Source organism: Leptidea sinapis, chromosome Z, assembly GCF_905404315.1.
Source record: "Leptidea sinapis chromosome Z, ilLepSina1.1, whole genome shotgun sequence".
Taxonomy (NCBI): Eukaryota; Metazoa; Arthropoda; class Insecta; order Lepidoptera; family Pieridae; genus Leptidea; species Leptidea sinapis.
The window spans coordinates 2,409,094-2,425,340 of NC_066312.1; the positions used below are offsets into that span (position 1 = coordinate 2,409,094).

Consider the following 16,247-nt stretch of genomic DNA (forward strand, 5'->3'; position numbering starts at 1 on the left):
TAAATTTACTACAGTATTGTATTATTCAAATAAAACATTTTTTCATGTTTATTTCTATTTGTTGCAGCTGAAACAATCAGAAAAATGTTAGCCGACTTACCTGCTAAGCGCCATCGTGTTATGGTGAATACTCTAAATCCAATGTTACGGTCAGCAACTAAAATAAAACAAAGAAACAAACTTGTGCTAAAACAACGAAAAGTTGAAGAAACAAAAACTACGAATTACGATCCAGGGAGTGCATCACACGAAGATGTGAAAATAGTAAATCATACTATGCATGGAATCAAAGAGCAAGATAAAAACAGAAACTTCAAAACTATGACACGAGTAAGGAGAAGAATATCCAATTGTAAAGATATACTAACAAAACATAATCCTAACAGATTACGATCACGAAAGCTTGCTAGGTCAAAGGAAATATTGGAAAGTGTATCACCTACAGAAATCAAAGACGATGATCAACCAGCAAGTGTAATTGTATCTTCGAATCAGTTTAAAATCGATCAGTTAGTTACAGAGGCTTCCTCCAGTAGGGTGAATGTTAATTCTGGCCCAAACAATACAAGGGAGCAGTCAAACAGATCCAATGACAATGGTTCCAATAATCGCGACAATCAAAACCCAGAACAAAATGATAACAATGGTAATAATCGCGAGCAAGGTGCGCCTAATCAAAACATACCATTAAAACATTCAATTGCTAGACTAACGGCTGATACAGAAACCCAGGATAAAGCTGTACAATTCCATCATCTGTTTTTAGTACAACAAGAGTGTAATAACGTTACTCAACATGATCCATCAGGCCAGCCAGTTCTATTTGAGAAAAAGGCAGTAGCAACGAAACTAGACAAACCACCTTTGAGTGTCGATACCAAGGAAGATAAAATGGAAAAACATAACAATAAAAACAATAAACTAAATAATAAATCACGTAAGGGCTTAAATGATTGCATTGCCATGCTAAAAAATAAACTCGTTGAACCCTTAAAATCTCCTGAAGTATCTATTCAGTGTGAAATTGAAAAATATGAAATGGAATCAATTTCTAAACAAATGCCAGACTTAAGCGTGAAACAAATAGACAAAACAAGTCAGTGTCTGGATAATACCAAGAAATCTCCATTGAAATCTGTTAGTCCAAGTCTAAACAAAAATATCACCAAAGATTCCATGGTGACTGTAATACCAAATAAAAAATTGGTGAGGATTGAAAATTCACAAGAACAAAAAATAAATACACCTAAGTTAACAGTGCAGCAAATAACTGAATCATCAAAATGCTCTTCAGTGGTTGACAATAAGAAGCAATTTAAAAATGATTTAACTGGGACAAAATTGAGGAATAAGAAGAATAAAGTTTTGACAGCTGATCATGTTTCAGATTTAAATAAAAATAACATTACTTTGGCAAAGATACAGATACATTCAGATAATAACAATGTATGTAATGATATACATAATAAATCACGGTATAGAAACGACGCAAATAAAGTATATTGCAGCCAGTTAAATATTAAAGATCACCCAAAAAAAATTATTCCACCACAGCCAAGAGTTATCTCTAAAGTTCATGAAAAACAAGAATTAATATTGAATAGTAGTAGGTCTCAAGTCATCACCACAACGAAAGTTTCTGAAAGTCTTCTATTGGTTTCCCATTCTAAACCTACACACATTGAAAATGAACAAATAAGAAGGCAAAATATTTATTCCGCTAGTGAACTTCCCCTCCAAGGTGGTAGTATTGTAGAACCCAGTCTAACTCCTCTGGACTTATCCGAAAAACCTTATATAAACCACGTTATTGCCCATTGTTCCTCGCAAATGCTTGATACAATAACACCTATTGCAAATAACACTATCACTAATACCCTTGAGACATTAGACTTGTCACAGAAAGGGTTTTACAAAGGACAAGACTATGGAATACCATACACTGAAGAAGTTGTAGATCTTAGTGTAAAAGTTGTAAAACCACTGAATATTCCCTCTAGCTCCGCAGCTCCAGAAAACACAAACTGTGATAGCTCTGACTTTGCAACAGATCTATCACTGAAACATGGCGATGAAAATTGCCTCCCAACTGATTTGTCACTAAAAGGAAAATTTGTTTCGAACTGTAGCTATAGATCACAAAATAGGAGTGAAACACAGCACATAGATGTGGTGAATTCAGGTCCTCCTAGTGTGTGTCTGAACTTGACTGCTAAGTCGACAGATGAAGACATTCCTACTGATTTGTCAAAACGGGCTATTTCAAAAGTGGTTGATTCACACTGTGTCTCATCAAGTTATAAGACGCCATATACAAATGCATCAATGAGCAATGTTACAGTTAATTTAAATACTCCAGATCATACAAATGGACAATGTTTTTATAAGCAACAAGTTAGCAATAAATTGCAAGCTCTGTTATCTTACAAATCAAATGAATCAACCACTATAAATGACTTGATTTCTAATAAAATAAATCAACCAAAACCTGCATCAGTAGAACCTCGGTATGATAATGTGTATGGTGCAATCCAACAGAAAAGAAATACATATTTAAATGAAGAATTAAGATCTGAAATTGGTTTAACAATGGGGTTATCTAAACCAAATTCTTCAACATATACAGACCAAAATCAATATGAATCAAACCAACAGATGCATTTTTATAACACTTCAAAAACAATTGGTGAAGTGAACATGCAGAATAATACTGTAATTCATGATCTCAAAAAAACACAAGCAATTGTTACAACCCCTTTGCAGCAAAGTAAACCATCTCCAGCTGATTATTCAGTGACTAAAAAGAGAATGGAAAGATCTGTTTCTGTAATTAAACAAGACACTTCAAAACTTGTGTGCACTGTCAAAAATAAATGCAGTCCCGTTTCAAAAGAAAGTTCTCATTCAACAAATATAACGAATGCCTTTTTGAGCTCAGCTAATTTAACCAATTGTAATTTAAGTTCAGTCTATACATCAGCAGGAACATCTAAAACTGGAACATGTAATTTTATGCCATACACACAAAAAGTACATAATTCTGCAACAAATGCACGAAGAGATATTATAGTCTTAGAAGAAAGGCAATCTCATGTCCCGTTAAGTACAAATAAATTAGCAGAAGTGGAAAGAGATGATATTGTAAAAATAAAAAATATTTGTAATGATCATGATGCTGAAACAGCTAAAAAGATTGCAATGTTACCTCAGGAAATTGTTGATATATTAGGAAACGTGCCTAAAGTCCAATTTAACCAGTTATTAAATGTATTACCAAACTACGTATCAACATCGACAACCTTATCCTCTCCGAAAAATCTGAAAGAAAAAGATCAGAATGGACCAGGTGTTGATATGTCTGACTACCCAAAACACTTACCTAAACAGACATTGGAATGCAACAAAACTCTATTTGATGGTGAAGAAATTATTAAGCCACCAGTTGATGATTATATGAAATCAAGCCAACTCCTACATGAAGGACGTACTCATAGTGTTAATATTAGTATTCCGACTAAAGAAAATATAGTTTCTGATGTGACAAAAATTACAAAACATACTTCTTTGGACGGTACTAGTTTCTCTAGTGATATAATTGATTTGACTGATGACTGTGTGGATATATCAACAAATCTGAATTCAATTGCTGTCTCTTCTAGTAACGAACATAAATTAACAATTTCAAAACCTACTAGCCAGAAGACCATTAATGAAAAAACAGCCAGTCTTCGTGCGGTGCGCATTAAAACACCATCTGAACGTCATAAAGAAATTATGAAGACAGAAATAAATATTAATAAAACTTTTCAAGAAAACAATAATGATATAAAACTTTTAAATCTAGACAACCAAAGCAACCAAGCTAAAAAAGAGGAAGAATGTGTTAACACTTCTATTATTGAATCTCTAGCTGTCCCTGAAACTGACAAAGAAAAATCTCGAGTCAATCAAGATATAAAGAAAAATACTGATATTGTAGCTAAAACATCAAGCAATCTTCAAATAGATCCTATAACTACTCTCAGTACATCAGCTGCTGTTGTGAAAAGCAGGGAAAACAATGATTACAAAACTTGTGATGAGGATCGACTTATTTTGAAACCGTCGTCTTCTTTATCTGGCCTTGTTTCTAAAGATAATAATGAAGATGAAGATTCAGAAGATGATGTATCTCTTGCCATTATTGTAAAGCAAAAACAAAGCGATGAAATAAAAACAATTAATATAGTTAATAATAATAACATACAAGTTAATGACCTGGTTGATGATAATAATGAAAAAAATGATATGGTCGTACGAAATAGTTCAAAATCAAATGTCAAAGAAACAGCTGACGCTGACAATCTATTACCTCAGAGTGTTTCAACTTTGACTGAAAATATTTCGAAGGAGAGCTTATTCTCTATTGAAGATGGTGATCCTAAAAAGTTGTCTTCTCAACAAAACCGCAACAAAATGATTAAGCAACAAAACATAAGTCATCGTAATAAGATTGTTGGTCCTATTGAGCACATGTCTGAATTCGAAAATGCTTCCAAATATATTAAAGGCTGTTCTATAGAATTGCAGAGTGAACCAGATAAACTGCAAATCCATAATATTGTATCAAATGAGGGCATTATCAGTAAGCATGCGGTTGATGAAAATGATTACAATAGAGTTGAAAAGGCACAGTCAAAAAGCAACTTCAAAGTTATCAACAACAAACAAGGCTGTGATACTGTAAATAATGAACCAGATAAACAGCACGCCTGTAATACGGTATCAAATGAAGGTATTATCATCAAGCATGCAGTTGATGTAAATGATTACAATATAGTTGAAAAGGACACAGTTCGCAACTACAAAGTTAAAGAAGGCCAGAGCCTTCTTAAGAATGCAGTAAAAAATGATAAACAAGAATGTATAGGAAAAACATACGATAAAATAGAAGCTGAAATGAAACGTGACAAGTTTAACTCAAAACACGAAAACAGTGAAAACATTAGTTCTGGTGCCGATTTGTCAATTGAAACAAAGATGAAAATCAACATAAATGAGACAATTCCACAATATGCAAAAAACATTGAAAATGAAATGAATACTAAAAACTTAACTGTTGAAGTTGAAAAACCTGTAGCGTCAGATAATGTACAAGCGACCACAAGCAGTGATTCGCATTTTAATCAAAATAACATGACTTCACATGGGCAAAATACCAAAGTAATGCCACTTCGGCGAAGCCGCCGTGGTAAATCTCTATTTGTAGACAGCAGTGAAGTTAGTGCTGATATAAACATTAAACTAGATAATGTGGAACGAACTCCCTTTACAAAAAAACAACTCATATTTTCAAAGCTGCTTTTAGATGGCGAGACAAAGGAAACTAAACAACCAACAAATGATATCGTTGCTGAAATTACCAATAGCCTAGATAATAAAAATGATATTATATCAGGCGCAGAAAAAAGCATTGCAGGAAATATAGAGGAATATCAAACACTCTCTAAAAAATCACGCAAACGTAAGCAATCTCCACAAATTATAAAGGATGGTAAAAGAAATAAATCAGATAGAAAACAAGTACCCGCGGAATCCATTAACAGTTCAAGCATAACAAGTTCAGCTGTCAACGAAAAAGAGTCCACAGAACTTGTTGAAAGAGTGACAGAAAATGTTGTGTATGAAGTTCAATGTAAACGTATAAATGAAGACCACGGATTTCTAGATAAAAGTAATGAATTTAATGAACAGAGCAGTAAAAAGCTTAAAAACATTAATGAATGTAATGAACACCTTAAAGAGTTGGTAAAAGTGGACAAATCTGTAGAAACTGATTGCTTGGAAAATGATGCTATATTATACAAAACTAAAACTAAAAATACAGATAGTGACAGTAATCTCAAAATCTGTCAACAAAACGACTCAGACATCTCGACATTGAGTGAGAAACGGAAGTCTAGTAACAAAAATTATAAGCACTTGTATAATAATGATGAAAAAAATACAATATCTACAGCAGATAATCCCGAAAAGGTTGGAAGCAGTGAGTGCGAAGAAATCAGCAGATGTAGTAAAATGCACAATAATAATAAAAATAAACATGTTGTATTAGAAGAGGAAAATATAAGTGAGGTTCTGACCCCTACACAAAACGAATGCAAAATAAGCACTGAAGTAGAAAAAAATGTCCATAACGTACAATTTTGCGAACGTATTCCACCCAAGAATCTTACTTGTTATAATAAACCTGCGATGCGCAAGGGTAGATCCAAATCGGTATTTATAAAGTCATCAGAATTCTATGATCCCTATGATATTAATTTAGAAGATATGGCAGAAAGTACAGTGCCAAGTATGAAAAAAGGATTTTCTAAAAATTTTGGCACGAAAAAAGGTAAAAAAAAATCTACTTCTGAGAATGACAATATTCCGTCAACAAGCAAATTAACGAAATGCAACGACAAGAAAATAAATATTAACAACCAAAGCTTACAAGTTGAAACTATTATCGATACTAAAGGTACTATTAGTGATTCTGATGACTCATCAAAAAGTGACATTCCATTGAAAAAAATTGTTGAGGAAAAGCAAAGAAAATGCACTTCTAAAGAAAATCAAGATAATATTAAGAAAAAGGATTATGATGTAAAGAAAAAACGCAAGGATACCTTATGCACCAATTTAGAAAGAAAACGGAATTCATTATTAGAAGAAAATGAACGGTTACGATCAGAAAAATTTATGGAGAGTTTTGGATTTTTTTCGGAAAGAAAACCCCGAAAATCAAATTTGCTTGCATCAAAGAAGATATCTGAAACCTTTCATAACATTGCAAGTGACAATGATGAGGGACATTGTTCGCAGAAGAATAAATATTTGAAAAAGTCAATGCAGAATGGCAGCAGTAGTATGGCTGCAGGTAGAAAAGATTTAAAACGTGGGAAACAAAAGAAAAAATCCCCGGTAATGTTGACAACTTACTGTGAAGAATGTAGGAAAGACTTTGGTAGACCTGATAATTTTCTAAGACATCAGATGTTACTAGCACATGCTCTAAAAATATCCGAACTTGATTTAAACTTTAAAATGATGATGACTCCTGAGTCTGTGCCAAACTTTTTGATTGCCGTAAAACAACAAATGCAAATATTAAAAAAAATACAACGTAAAATAAAAAAGAAAAAGAAATATTGCAAAAATCTTGAGAGAATACCGGTGCCATCATTATATAAAATTATCGTTGATATTACACAAAAAATTAGACAAAGCCAACTAGCGCCAAGAGAGCTAAGTAGAGATGAAGCTCTTTTTCTCGATTGCTGTGAGCTTTTGAATGGCAGCCATAAAGAAGATGGACAAATAGCTGATAGGTCATCTGCTGTGAATAGACATTGTGTTGGATCTGACCCTCATTGCTGTTCATGTAATAAAATAACAGCCGACTGTTTAGATTTGTTTGAAAAACAAGTAAATGATTGCCTTCAAGGTAAATTAGATGATGCTGACCTAGACTCCATTGCAGCTCAAAATATTATGGAAAGCGAGGAAGTGCGTAATTTAGAGAACGACTTGATTTCCGGTTTGAAAGAGGCAGCATGTGCAAATTATCCAGGAACTAAAATGGACTTTAGTAAAGCTTTAGATTTAAAATCGACTCAAAATCAATATAACGTTGTTTACTCAAAAGATAAAATTAATAATCCTGAATTTACTACTTCATCAATGAAAGTCCATGAGGTAAAAGAAAAAATGTATCCGGATGTTATTGAAGACATTGACATGTTTGAAGATAAATTTGATAAGATCAAACGAAAGTGTAGATCACAAGCTGCTGCAGTGAAACAGAATCAGTATGTAGCAGATGTACCAATAAGGTAATTAATATTGGTCTAATTTTAAGGTTCTTTAATTTTGAATTGATTCATTTAATTTTATATTATTCTATTCTATTTCAGTTGCAAAAGCAAAAAGAAGTCTGAAAAGAGAAAAGGAAAGAAACATTTAAAGAAAAGTTTACAAATGCCAGTTCCTACAAAAGGAGCTCTCAAAGGTTACGATGGTGTTAGAGTGTCTATATCGACGACGAATATAAATATATCGTCTATTATACCCCCGATTATTACGAGTAAGAAGAAAAAGAAAAGAAGCAATTCAAAACGTAAAAGGGATAGAAAATTATCCCAAGCTAAATATGATTTGGATTCAAAGAATATTAAGAATACATCTCAGAAGAAATTAGATGTTTACGAATTTATGGATAATGAAGATGTTGAATTATTTGAACTAAGACCATCAACATTAATGGAACGATTCAAAAATATTAGTAAAGATAAGAAAATTACATCCAAAAGTGAAATTCCTGTCGAGGAACCAGAGGAATCCAGTGAAAGTGTATCAGATGGAGATGATTTCGTTTATATGTCTGACGACTATGTGTGCAGTGATGCCGAAACTGAAAATAGCTTGATGTCCTGTGAATTATCTAGTGCAAAACTAACGAATGACACGAAAAAAACAATTCCTTTTGTAAGACGAAAAGAAACAACTGAGAAGAATGCGGTAATGGGAAAAATATTTAAAAACAATGCTGTTCGCAGTGAGAAAAGAGTTAGCATAACAAAAGAATCAGTTAAACCAAAAGCAAACCTAGATCAACTGTTTGATAGTCTCTTAGAGGATGAGCCTAACTCTTCAACTCTTGCTAATTGTTCACTTTCGCCGAAGAGTCATAATGATGACCACATCGTAATAAGAAAACCAGAGGATGACATTAAAAAGCAAAGTGATATAGTGGAAACTTATGACAAAGAATACCTTGACAGATCTAAAACAAAAAAGGACAGAAGCCCCTCACCAATTCCCCTGCCCATGACAGTGTATAAATCAAAAACAGGAACATCTGTGAGCCCTATGAGAAAATTAAGCATTTCACATGATGAAAGTGATTATTCTTCCCATGCAGAACATCGAAAACATGCCAATAAAAAGAAAAGTGACCACAACACATCTAAAAGCAAAGAAGCATTAAATCATTGTCATTATGATTTAAATAAAGATCTCACAGCTAGAAGAAAGAGCAAGAAATCCAAGCACATCACCATTTATAAACAAACTAATCTTGAACATAAATCAAAAAAGAAATCAAAAGAGGATTTATCATCAAATTCAAACGAAAGTGATTCTTCTGTTAATAGAGATGATTCATTGCTTGATAATAATAATTATGATGGGATATTTATTAAACCGAAATCTAGAGAAAAAGTTTTGTTGAATCCACATTTCAAAGACGATATTAAATCATCATTCTGTAACAAAAATAAGCAAAAAACGCAATATTTAAAAGAGAAATATCCAGAAGAAGGAAGTTTACCAATACATAATAGTGATGATGGCAGTGCTATTTCTACAACACCCTTAAAAATTTCGAAAAACCACCACAAATCTAGTATCACTAAAGATAGTGATGATATTTTGAGTCATCGAAAACGTAAATCTTGTGAGGGAGATTCTGTGAGGATGGTCAATAAACTATCAAAGAAAGATATCATAAATGATGAGATAACCTCAGATGATGCAGATAAACACAACAAACATAAACTAAAATCATCAGATGAGCCACATGACTTTTATTCGCGTAAGAGAATGTCAAGAGAATATGAATTTAAATCAGAGGATTCTTTATTTGATGATGATGATGAAGAGCTTTATACGAAACATAAAATGAAGGGAAACAAGAGTGGTTTTGATTTGCTTTATGAGGATACTTACAAAAGAAATAAAACAAAAGAATCTAGGTCAAAGATGCAGAGTAGTTACGATGACTCGTTGCTTAAAGAAAGTTCTTTATCACCCAATGAAAGAGACTTTACTGTTAGAAAGCGAGACTTGAGAGATAAGGAATCAAGTGAAAAGATATTGTTGGACGAGGGTATTGTGTACCGCAAGCCAAAATCAAAAGATGATTTGAGAAGAAGTGATGAAATAAAACAAACTGGTTTTGAATTTAAAGAAAGTATGTTTGATTCGACTGTCGATGCTGGAGTCGCGACGCAACGAGCTCGAAGAAACTGTACACTAGGCAAACAGAACATTTTAGCCGAGACTTGGAGCTCAGAATCCGAACCAGACGGTATTCCGCCACGACCGAGCAGTGCTGAATCTACATTCATTGGACTAGGCAGAAAGAAGAAAGGTAGAAAAAAAGATGGCTCCCACCGTAAAGGCAGTCGCCAGAATTCAACAAAACGTAATGAAACAGACAGCAGAAGTTATCATAGTCGTAGTGAGGGCATCGTCCCCATGACTAGGCCCAGTGCCATAAGTGTGAAGCCAAAACCACGAGCGACCTCAAATTACTGGTCTGATGATGAACAAGAACGTGTCGAGCAGCACGGCTGGATCGTTGGCGATAGTCATAAGAAATTAGTTACGATGTTAGCTCACGCTAAGGGTAAGAGGAATCATGACGACAGACGTCATTTCGTTGATTAAGATAGTCTTTATATAATTGAATCCAATCCAATTAAATTGTATATAAGCTGTAAATACAAATTTATTTCATTACAAAGTGTCGGTTTTATGACATTTCGACCAGATTTCTTATGGTTCAAATTTTATATTATTTTATATAGTTTTGTATATAATGTGTATGAATTAATGAATTGATTTATATGATTATTTAGTTAAAATTATTATGAGCCCATGTGTTGTGAGGACTGGATTTATTTTATGACAATGCATACACTGTCGCAGAAAATTAGATTTATTAATATTTGAGTGTAAAATTATTGTTTTTATTATATTAATATATGTATACTATATCTAATTATATAATAATATTATGTAATAGCCAGAGATGTGAATGTGCATAATCAAGTTATTAGTATGAGCTTCATTGAAATATTGTTAACACCAAGAAGTTAGAATGAAAATTTTGCAGTTTCTTTTAACTATTGTACAAAATTATTTTATTCTATTTTTGCAGCAAGTTCAAAATTAAACTTGTGATGATTACTTGATTCTGTAATATTTAACATGCATTTGTGCACTGTTGGATGTTGTGTGTGTATATAAAATATTAATATAAATTCTCATTCAAGCATAATAGACTAAAAGATTTTTACAACTATTTGACAAAATATATCTACTTTAGTAAGTTAAATATTAACAATATACAAACAAGTGATTGCCAATCTTTTTTGTTTTATAATTGATGATAAACATTGTCTTTTATGTTCGGTTTTGTTTGGAAGGGGCTGATATCTCGGAGTCTGCTTGTCCTGTCTGTCTACTTGTGTTACTTGATTTGTTAACTATTTTTAAACATAAGATATTTTTTTGCTTAGTCAGTTTACATGTGAATTCACAAGATTTAGTTGTTGTTAAAATATCTAGTCCAGCGTGTAAAAGTTAAACCAACTATCAGCCTCGTTACTAAACGTATTTGTGCATTAGGAATGTGACATTCTGACTACTGATTTATCGAAATTGAAAAAAATTCAATTATCTTCGATACCACGTGCAATCATAGACCGTTTTTGAGTAGGGAATCTAATATGTTGCTAATAATTTAGCGTATAACGTAATCATTTATTATTCGTAATGTAGTATATTGAAATATGTGTTAGAAGAATGGTAACAACTTCGAGATTTATGCATAAATATAATCATTCTCGAGAGACGATTGACGTAAGAGTAGTGAAACTTATATTCATATCATTGATCGTAATTTCTGCGTGTTTCAATGCTGAATACCTACACGTACATATGTACTTCATACATATGCACCTGTATTGTAAATGTTCTTAAAGTTAATTTTGACACCTTATCATTGTACTACATTTAGATGAACCCTTGTATGTCCACAAACAGAATCCCTGAATACCCTTTGTCGTCGCTATATTTACATACTTTGCTGTCTTACTATATGTATTTGAGTGTCAAGGTATAAATCAGTGTTTACTTCTAAGATGAATAATTATGGCTATATACTTTTTAAATATATGTGGTATCTAGAGTGCGTGTTTTTTATTTCTCCCGTCCTATTATTTATTATTATTCATAGAATTGAGATATCAAAACCTTATTTTATGAAGAGGTTCTAAATTTTAAGTAATGGAAAGCAAAGAGCGGTAGATATATATATCAACAAACGATACAAGATCACTTCCGTATCGTCAGGGGTAGGTATTTACAGGGCGCTTCCAAAACAGTGCAAAAATACAAAACGTGTTTCTACGTCGTAGCCACACGTGCAACACTCAGCCCTTGAAAGGTCTAACAGCAGCTGTGCAGTGTCCATCACGCTTGTAGGCCTTGTATCCACCAAAGCGAAGACGCGAGGAGATAACTAGAGAAGTTGTCAGGTTACTTCCACCAAAACGGAGAGGAGAAGTGAGTTGTGAGAGATGAAAATCAGTCAAGTGATGTCTACGAAACGAATACTCGACCACAGAAAAATGAAACATCATTCCTTTCCGGTTGATCCATTTCCACCGGAAGCGGAGAGATGTGGAAATAACGAAATCTGATTAGTTATCAAACCAACGCTTTTCAATACATAGCGTGTCAGTCGAATTGTAGATTGTACAAAATGAGTAGTAGGAACTTCGATTCGATCGATCGTCAGTTTCAGAAAACAAAGCCTGGCTGAAATCGCTTAAAAATGTTTAGAACAACAACTCAATTTCTCATATAATAATAGTGCGTTATATTTATATCTATATAGATTCGTGACCAGACATATTTAAAAGCTTGCAATAAAGCCAAGGGTATGTAGTAATTTTGAATAGAATTATTGTTTATATTGTTCGGATTTAATTAAATAAATATTCATTAGTTTTATTATGATTACATTACGTCATTAAAATAAATTAATTTTTATTTTTAACGGGGCTTATAGGCCAGACTAGGAATATCGGCGGATAGTCAAGTTGAGGGTTACATTGTTTCTATGGTCAAGTTTTACTCTCTGATTTTAACCTGGAAAGTGAAGAAATAAAACAAGTAAACTTAGGTAAAATGTAAATTTATTTAATTTTAAAAGTCATAGTGGAGCTATTTATTGTAGTGGTCGGTTCTAGCATATTTGCTTTGTTTGAAATTTGTGATGAAGCCTGAAGGCCATGCAAGTGTAGACGGGTTATTCTAAAATGGAAATTAGGTCACTCCGTAGTGTCAATATCTATTTTATCCCGTAGTCCTTGGACCAGTTAGTCTTTGAATAAGAGGATTGCTGGTGTTATCATCTGTATATCTATATAGGTACGTAATATGTTGATGCAAATATGTTTCATCCAATAACTTGTCTGATACATTAACCGTGTTCGAAATTTACGAATAATCTGTGTTTATATTATGCCTTGTCCTTATATAAAGAAAGATCTCCGTTCTCTTTCACAAGCCTCGCCACACACATTCCTACTTAGGTACTTATCAACAATATGCCGCTCACCAAAATATACGCTAAAAGAGAATCATATAAAAATTGATTAACAAGCTTAGGTTCAATTTAGAGGGTGATTTATTAAAATCATTTGGCAATGTTACGTCGTACGTATTGTACACACTTTTCTTATTGCTCCATTGTAATTTTGTTTGTGCCGAGATATATTTATTATTTCATCGTCACTTCGACGACAGTCTTTTTTCTATGAAAGTTGTAATAAGAGTAATTTACGCAAGAGAATCTCTCAACATTAATAAAAAAAGGGCGATTAATTTAAGGCATTTGTTCTAATCGGTGCAGTAGTTTTTGAGCTTATCGCGAACAGACAGACAGACGCAGCGGAGGACTTAGTTTTATAAAATGTAGCGATAGCGGCATATTTTTATTAATCGGATAATATTTAGTTTATCTATACTGGAGTAGGTACGTACATGACGTTACTCGAGTCCAAATGAATGCTTCATACTATCCTAAGTGTTCACATTGTGCGTGTTAGCAGCCGTGCCGTGAGATATAGGAGCATAGGGAACAAGGCAGGCCATGACTTCTCGGCCGCAATGATTAGGGAGTCTTCCCACTATTATTTTTTTACATCAGTTTGAACCTGGCAAGTGATCACTAGATATCTGCTAATTCCACGTAGTTATATCTTTTGGGGAGCTTCCCTGTGCAGTATTTCTACCTTACCTTGGTACCTTAAAAAACGAGTACAACTATCTAAAAGGCCGAGAACGCTCCTGTGAATACTCCGATATTGCAAGAGAATGCGGGCGGCGGCGACCACTTAACATGAGCCGCGCTTTTGTCCATCTCTTTCATTAAGAAAAATATCGTAGAAAACTGGAAAGGCTGCTAAAATTGGTTCCATAGTCTATTACTTATTAGTATGACTTTCCTAAGAACGACGAGAACAGCGTGAAGAAGTATTGTGTCATCTTTGTGTACAGATTCTGCTCGGGGTGACTGGCCGATCTCGTTATCGCGAACATTACTTATATTTGTTAGTTAAAAGGTTATCTTGACATTTCATTTGTTATAAAATGTTAAAATAATAATTTTAGGTTATGGATATACTTCAGGCTGTTAAGGACAATCCAGGCAACACCATATTATTTACCAAGGCCAACTGAGAAGTACTTACTGTTCATCGAGAAATTCCTGTCGTCATATTCTTCATGATTCTACCGGATTCCTTGTGGAAAATATACGCCTAAAATATTTATAAAGCAAAAGATGAACACATTCTGCACACCTAAGCTAACTGAATGGCATTGCTTGCGGCGGCGTCGTGAGCCGGGTCCTCTCCTTCCCTCAAATATGTGCGAGGGAAACGATGGCTGGTCCATGTGTCAACTCGTGAACGGGCACTGCTTGTGGGCACCACAAGGTCGACCTGATATAGTTAATAAATAAGTCATTGTATTTGTCGGATGCCATTTCTAATTGGGACAGTTATCACGACCATCATGCTCACGAAGCATCCTTACACCAACATTGAGTTCAAGCTCTAAAGCGTCAAATATACGATAATTTATATTGAAACAGTTTTTATATGTTCTTCTCACGAGCTCAACTTTTTACGAACATATGGTAAACTCAGTAATTTAAAAGAAATATTTGTAGAGACGATTCAATAGCGCTTGGCTTAAGCCTAAATAAGCTTTAATTGAATAAAGTTTATTTGACTTTGACTTTAATAATTCCTAGACTGCAGCAACTACAGCATCAATTATCCCTTCAACTGTGGGAATATATAGTTATCACTTGGGGCTAGGTTTTATTTTTTATGACAATAAGGGATGAGACGAGCGGGATGTTCAGCTGATAGTAATTGATATACGCCCCGCCCATTGCAAGGTAGTGCTGCACAGGATTCTTGATAACCCAAAAATTCGGAGCGGCCTTACAATTGCGCTCGTCACCTTGAGACATAAGATGTTAAGTCTCATTTGCCCAGTAATGATGTTAAGTCACTTGTTACAGCGCCCTTCAGACCCAAACACAATAATGTTTACACATTACAGCTTCACGGCAGAAATAGGCACCGTTAAGGTCGGTTAAGGCCACTGGTAAGGTCGGGTGAATATTGGGAATGCTCAAGTATTTCGAAGCCAACATCTTTGCAGTCATTCCAACGGCGAACATGCACGCTGGTGTACCTTGATAGAACAAAATAATTTGGCAACATGTTTTTTTAGTGACCCTGACTACAAAGCTAGAGGTCCCGGGTTCGAATCCCGGTAGGTGCAATCATTTATATGATGAATATGAATGTTTGTTTCCGAGTCATGGATGTTTATATGTATTTATGTATGTTTAAGTAAGTATATTGTATTAAATATATCGTTGTCTTCTACCCATAGTACTATGCCTAGTTTAGGGCAAGATAATTTGTGTGAGTGTGTCAATATTATATCATATTATATTATATATTATTATGCAATTGCCAATATTAGTAGCTTCATCGAGACATTCAATTATGAATACTTCTTTACTATCCCAAAGGAGCTTATGATCTTTCTGGCTGAACTACACTCTTATAGTTTGTTAGAGGTTGTAGATGATGTACTTTTATTTTTAGATCATAATGGTGAAGCTACGTTTGATAAGAAATGTTCAGGATCTTTTATTGTGCATAGATTTTGAGAACCCAGCGCACGGTAAATGATTTCATCCCTAGTTCATGTTAAATACTATGCACAAAGTACACTACCATTGGTAATCTTTGTTTCTTTTGCTATAAAACATCCTGTAAGACGACGTTTTGCAAAAATAATATTTTTTCAACTTTTGAAGCAATTGTTCGGTCACTACCATT

The 16,247-nt window shown here is 33.8% G+C and overlaps 1 protein-coding gene across 1 annotated transcript in view; it reads left to right on the forward strand.

Moving 5' to 3' along the window:
- The window catches only part of LOC126978382 (uncharacterized), a 41,240-nt gene extending 29,241 nt beyond the window's left edge, over positions 1-11,999 (forward strand). Inside the window, exons 5-6 of the mRNA XM_050827140.1 lie at positions 68-7,856; positions 7,938-11,999. Of these exons, the coding sequence (XP_050683097.1) occupies positions 68-7,856; positions 7,938-10,473 (10,325 nt within the window). The 3' untranslated portion in view covers positions 10,474-11,999. The remainder of the gene's footprint in view (positions 1-67; positions 7,857-7,937) is intronic.
- Positions 12,000-16,247: the final 4,248 nt, after the last annotated feature.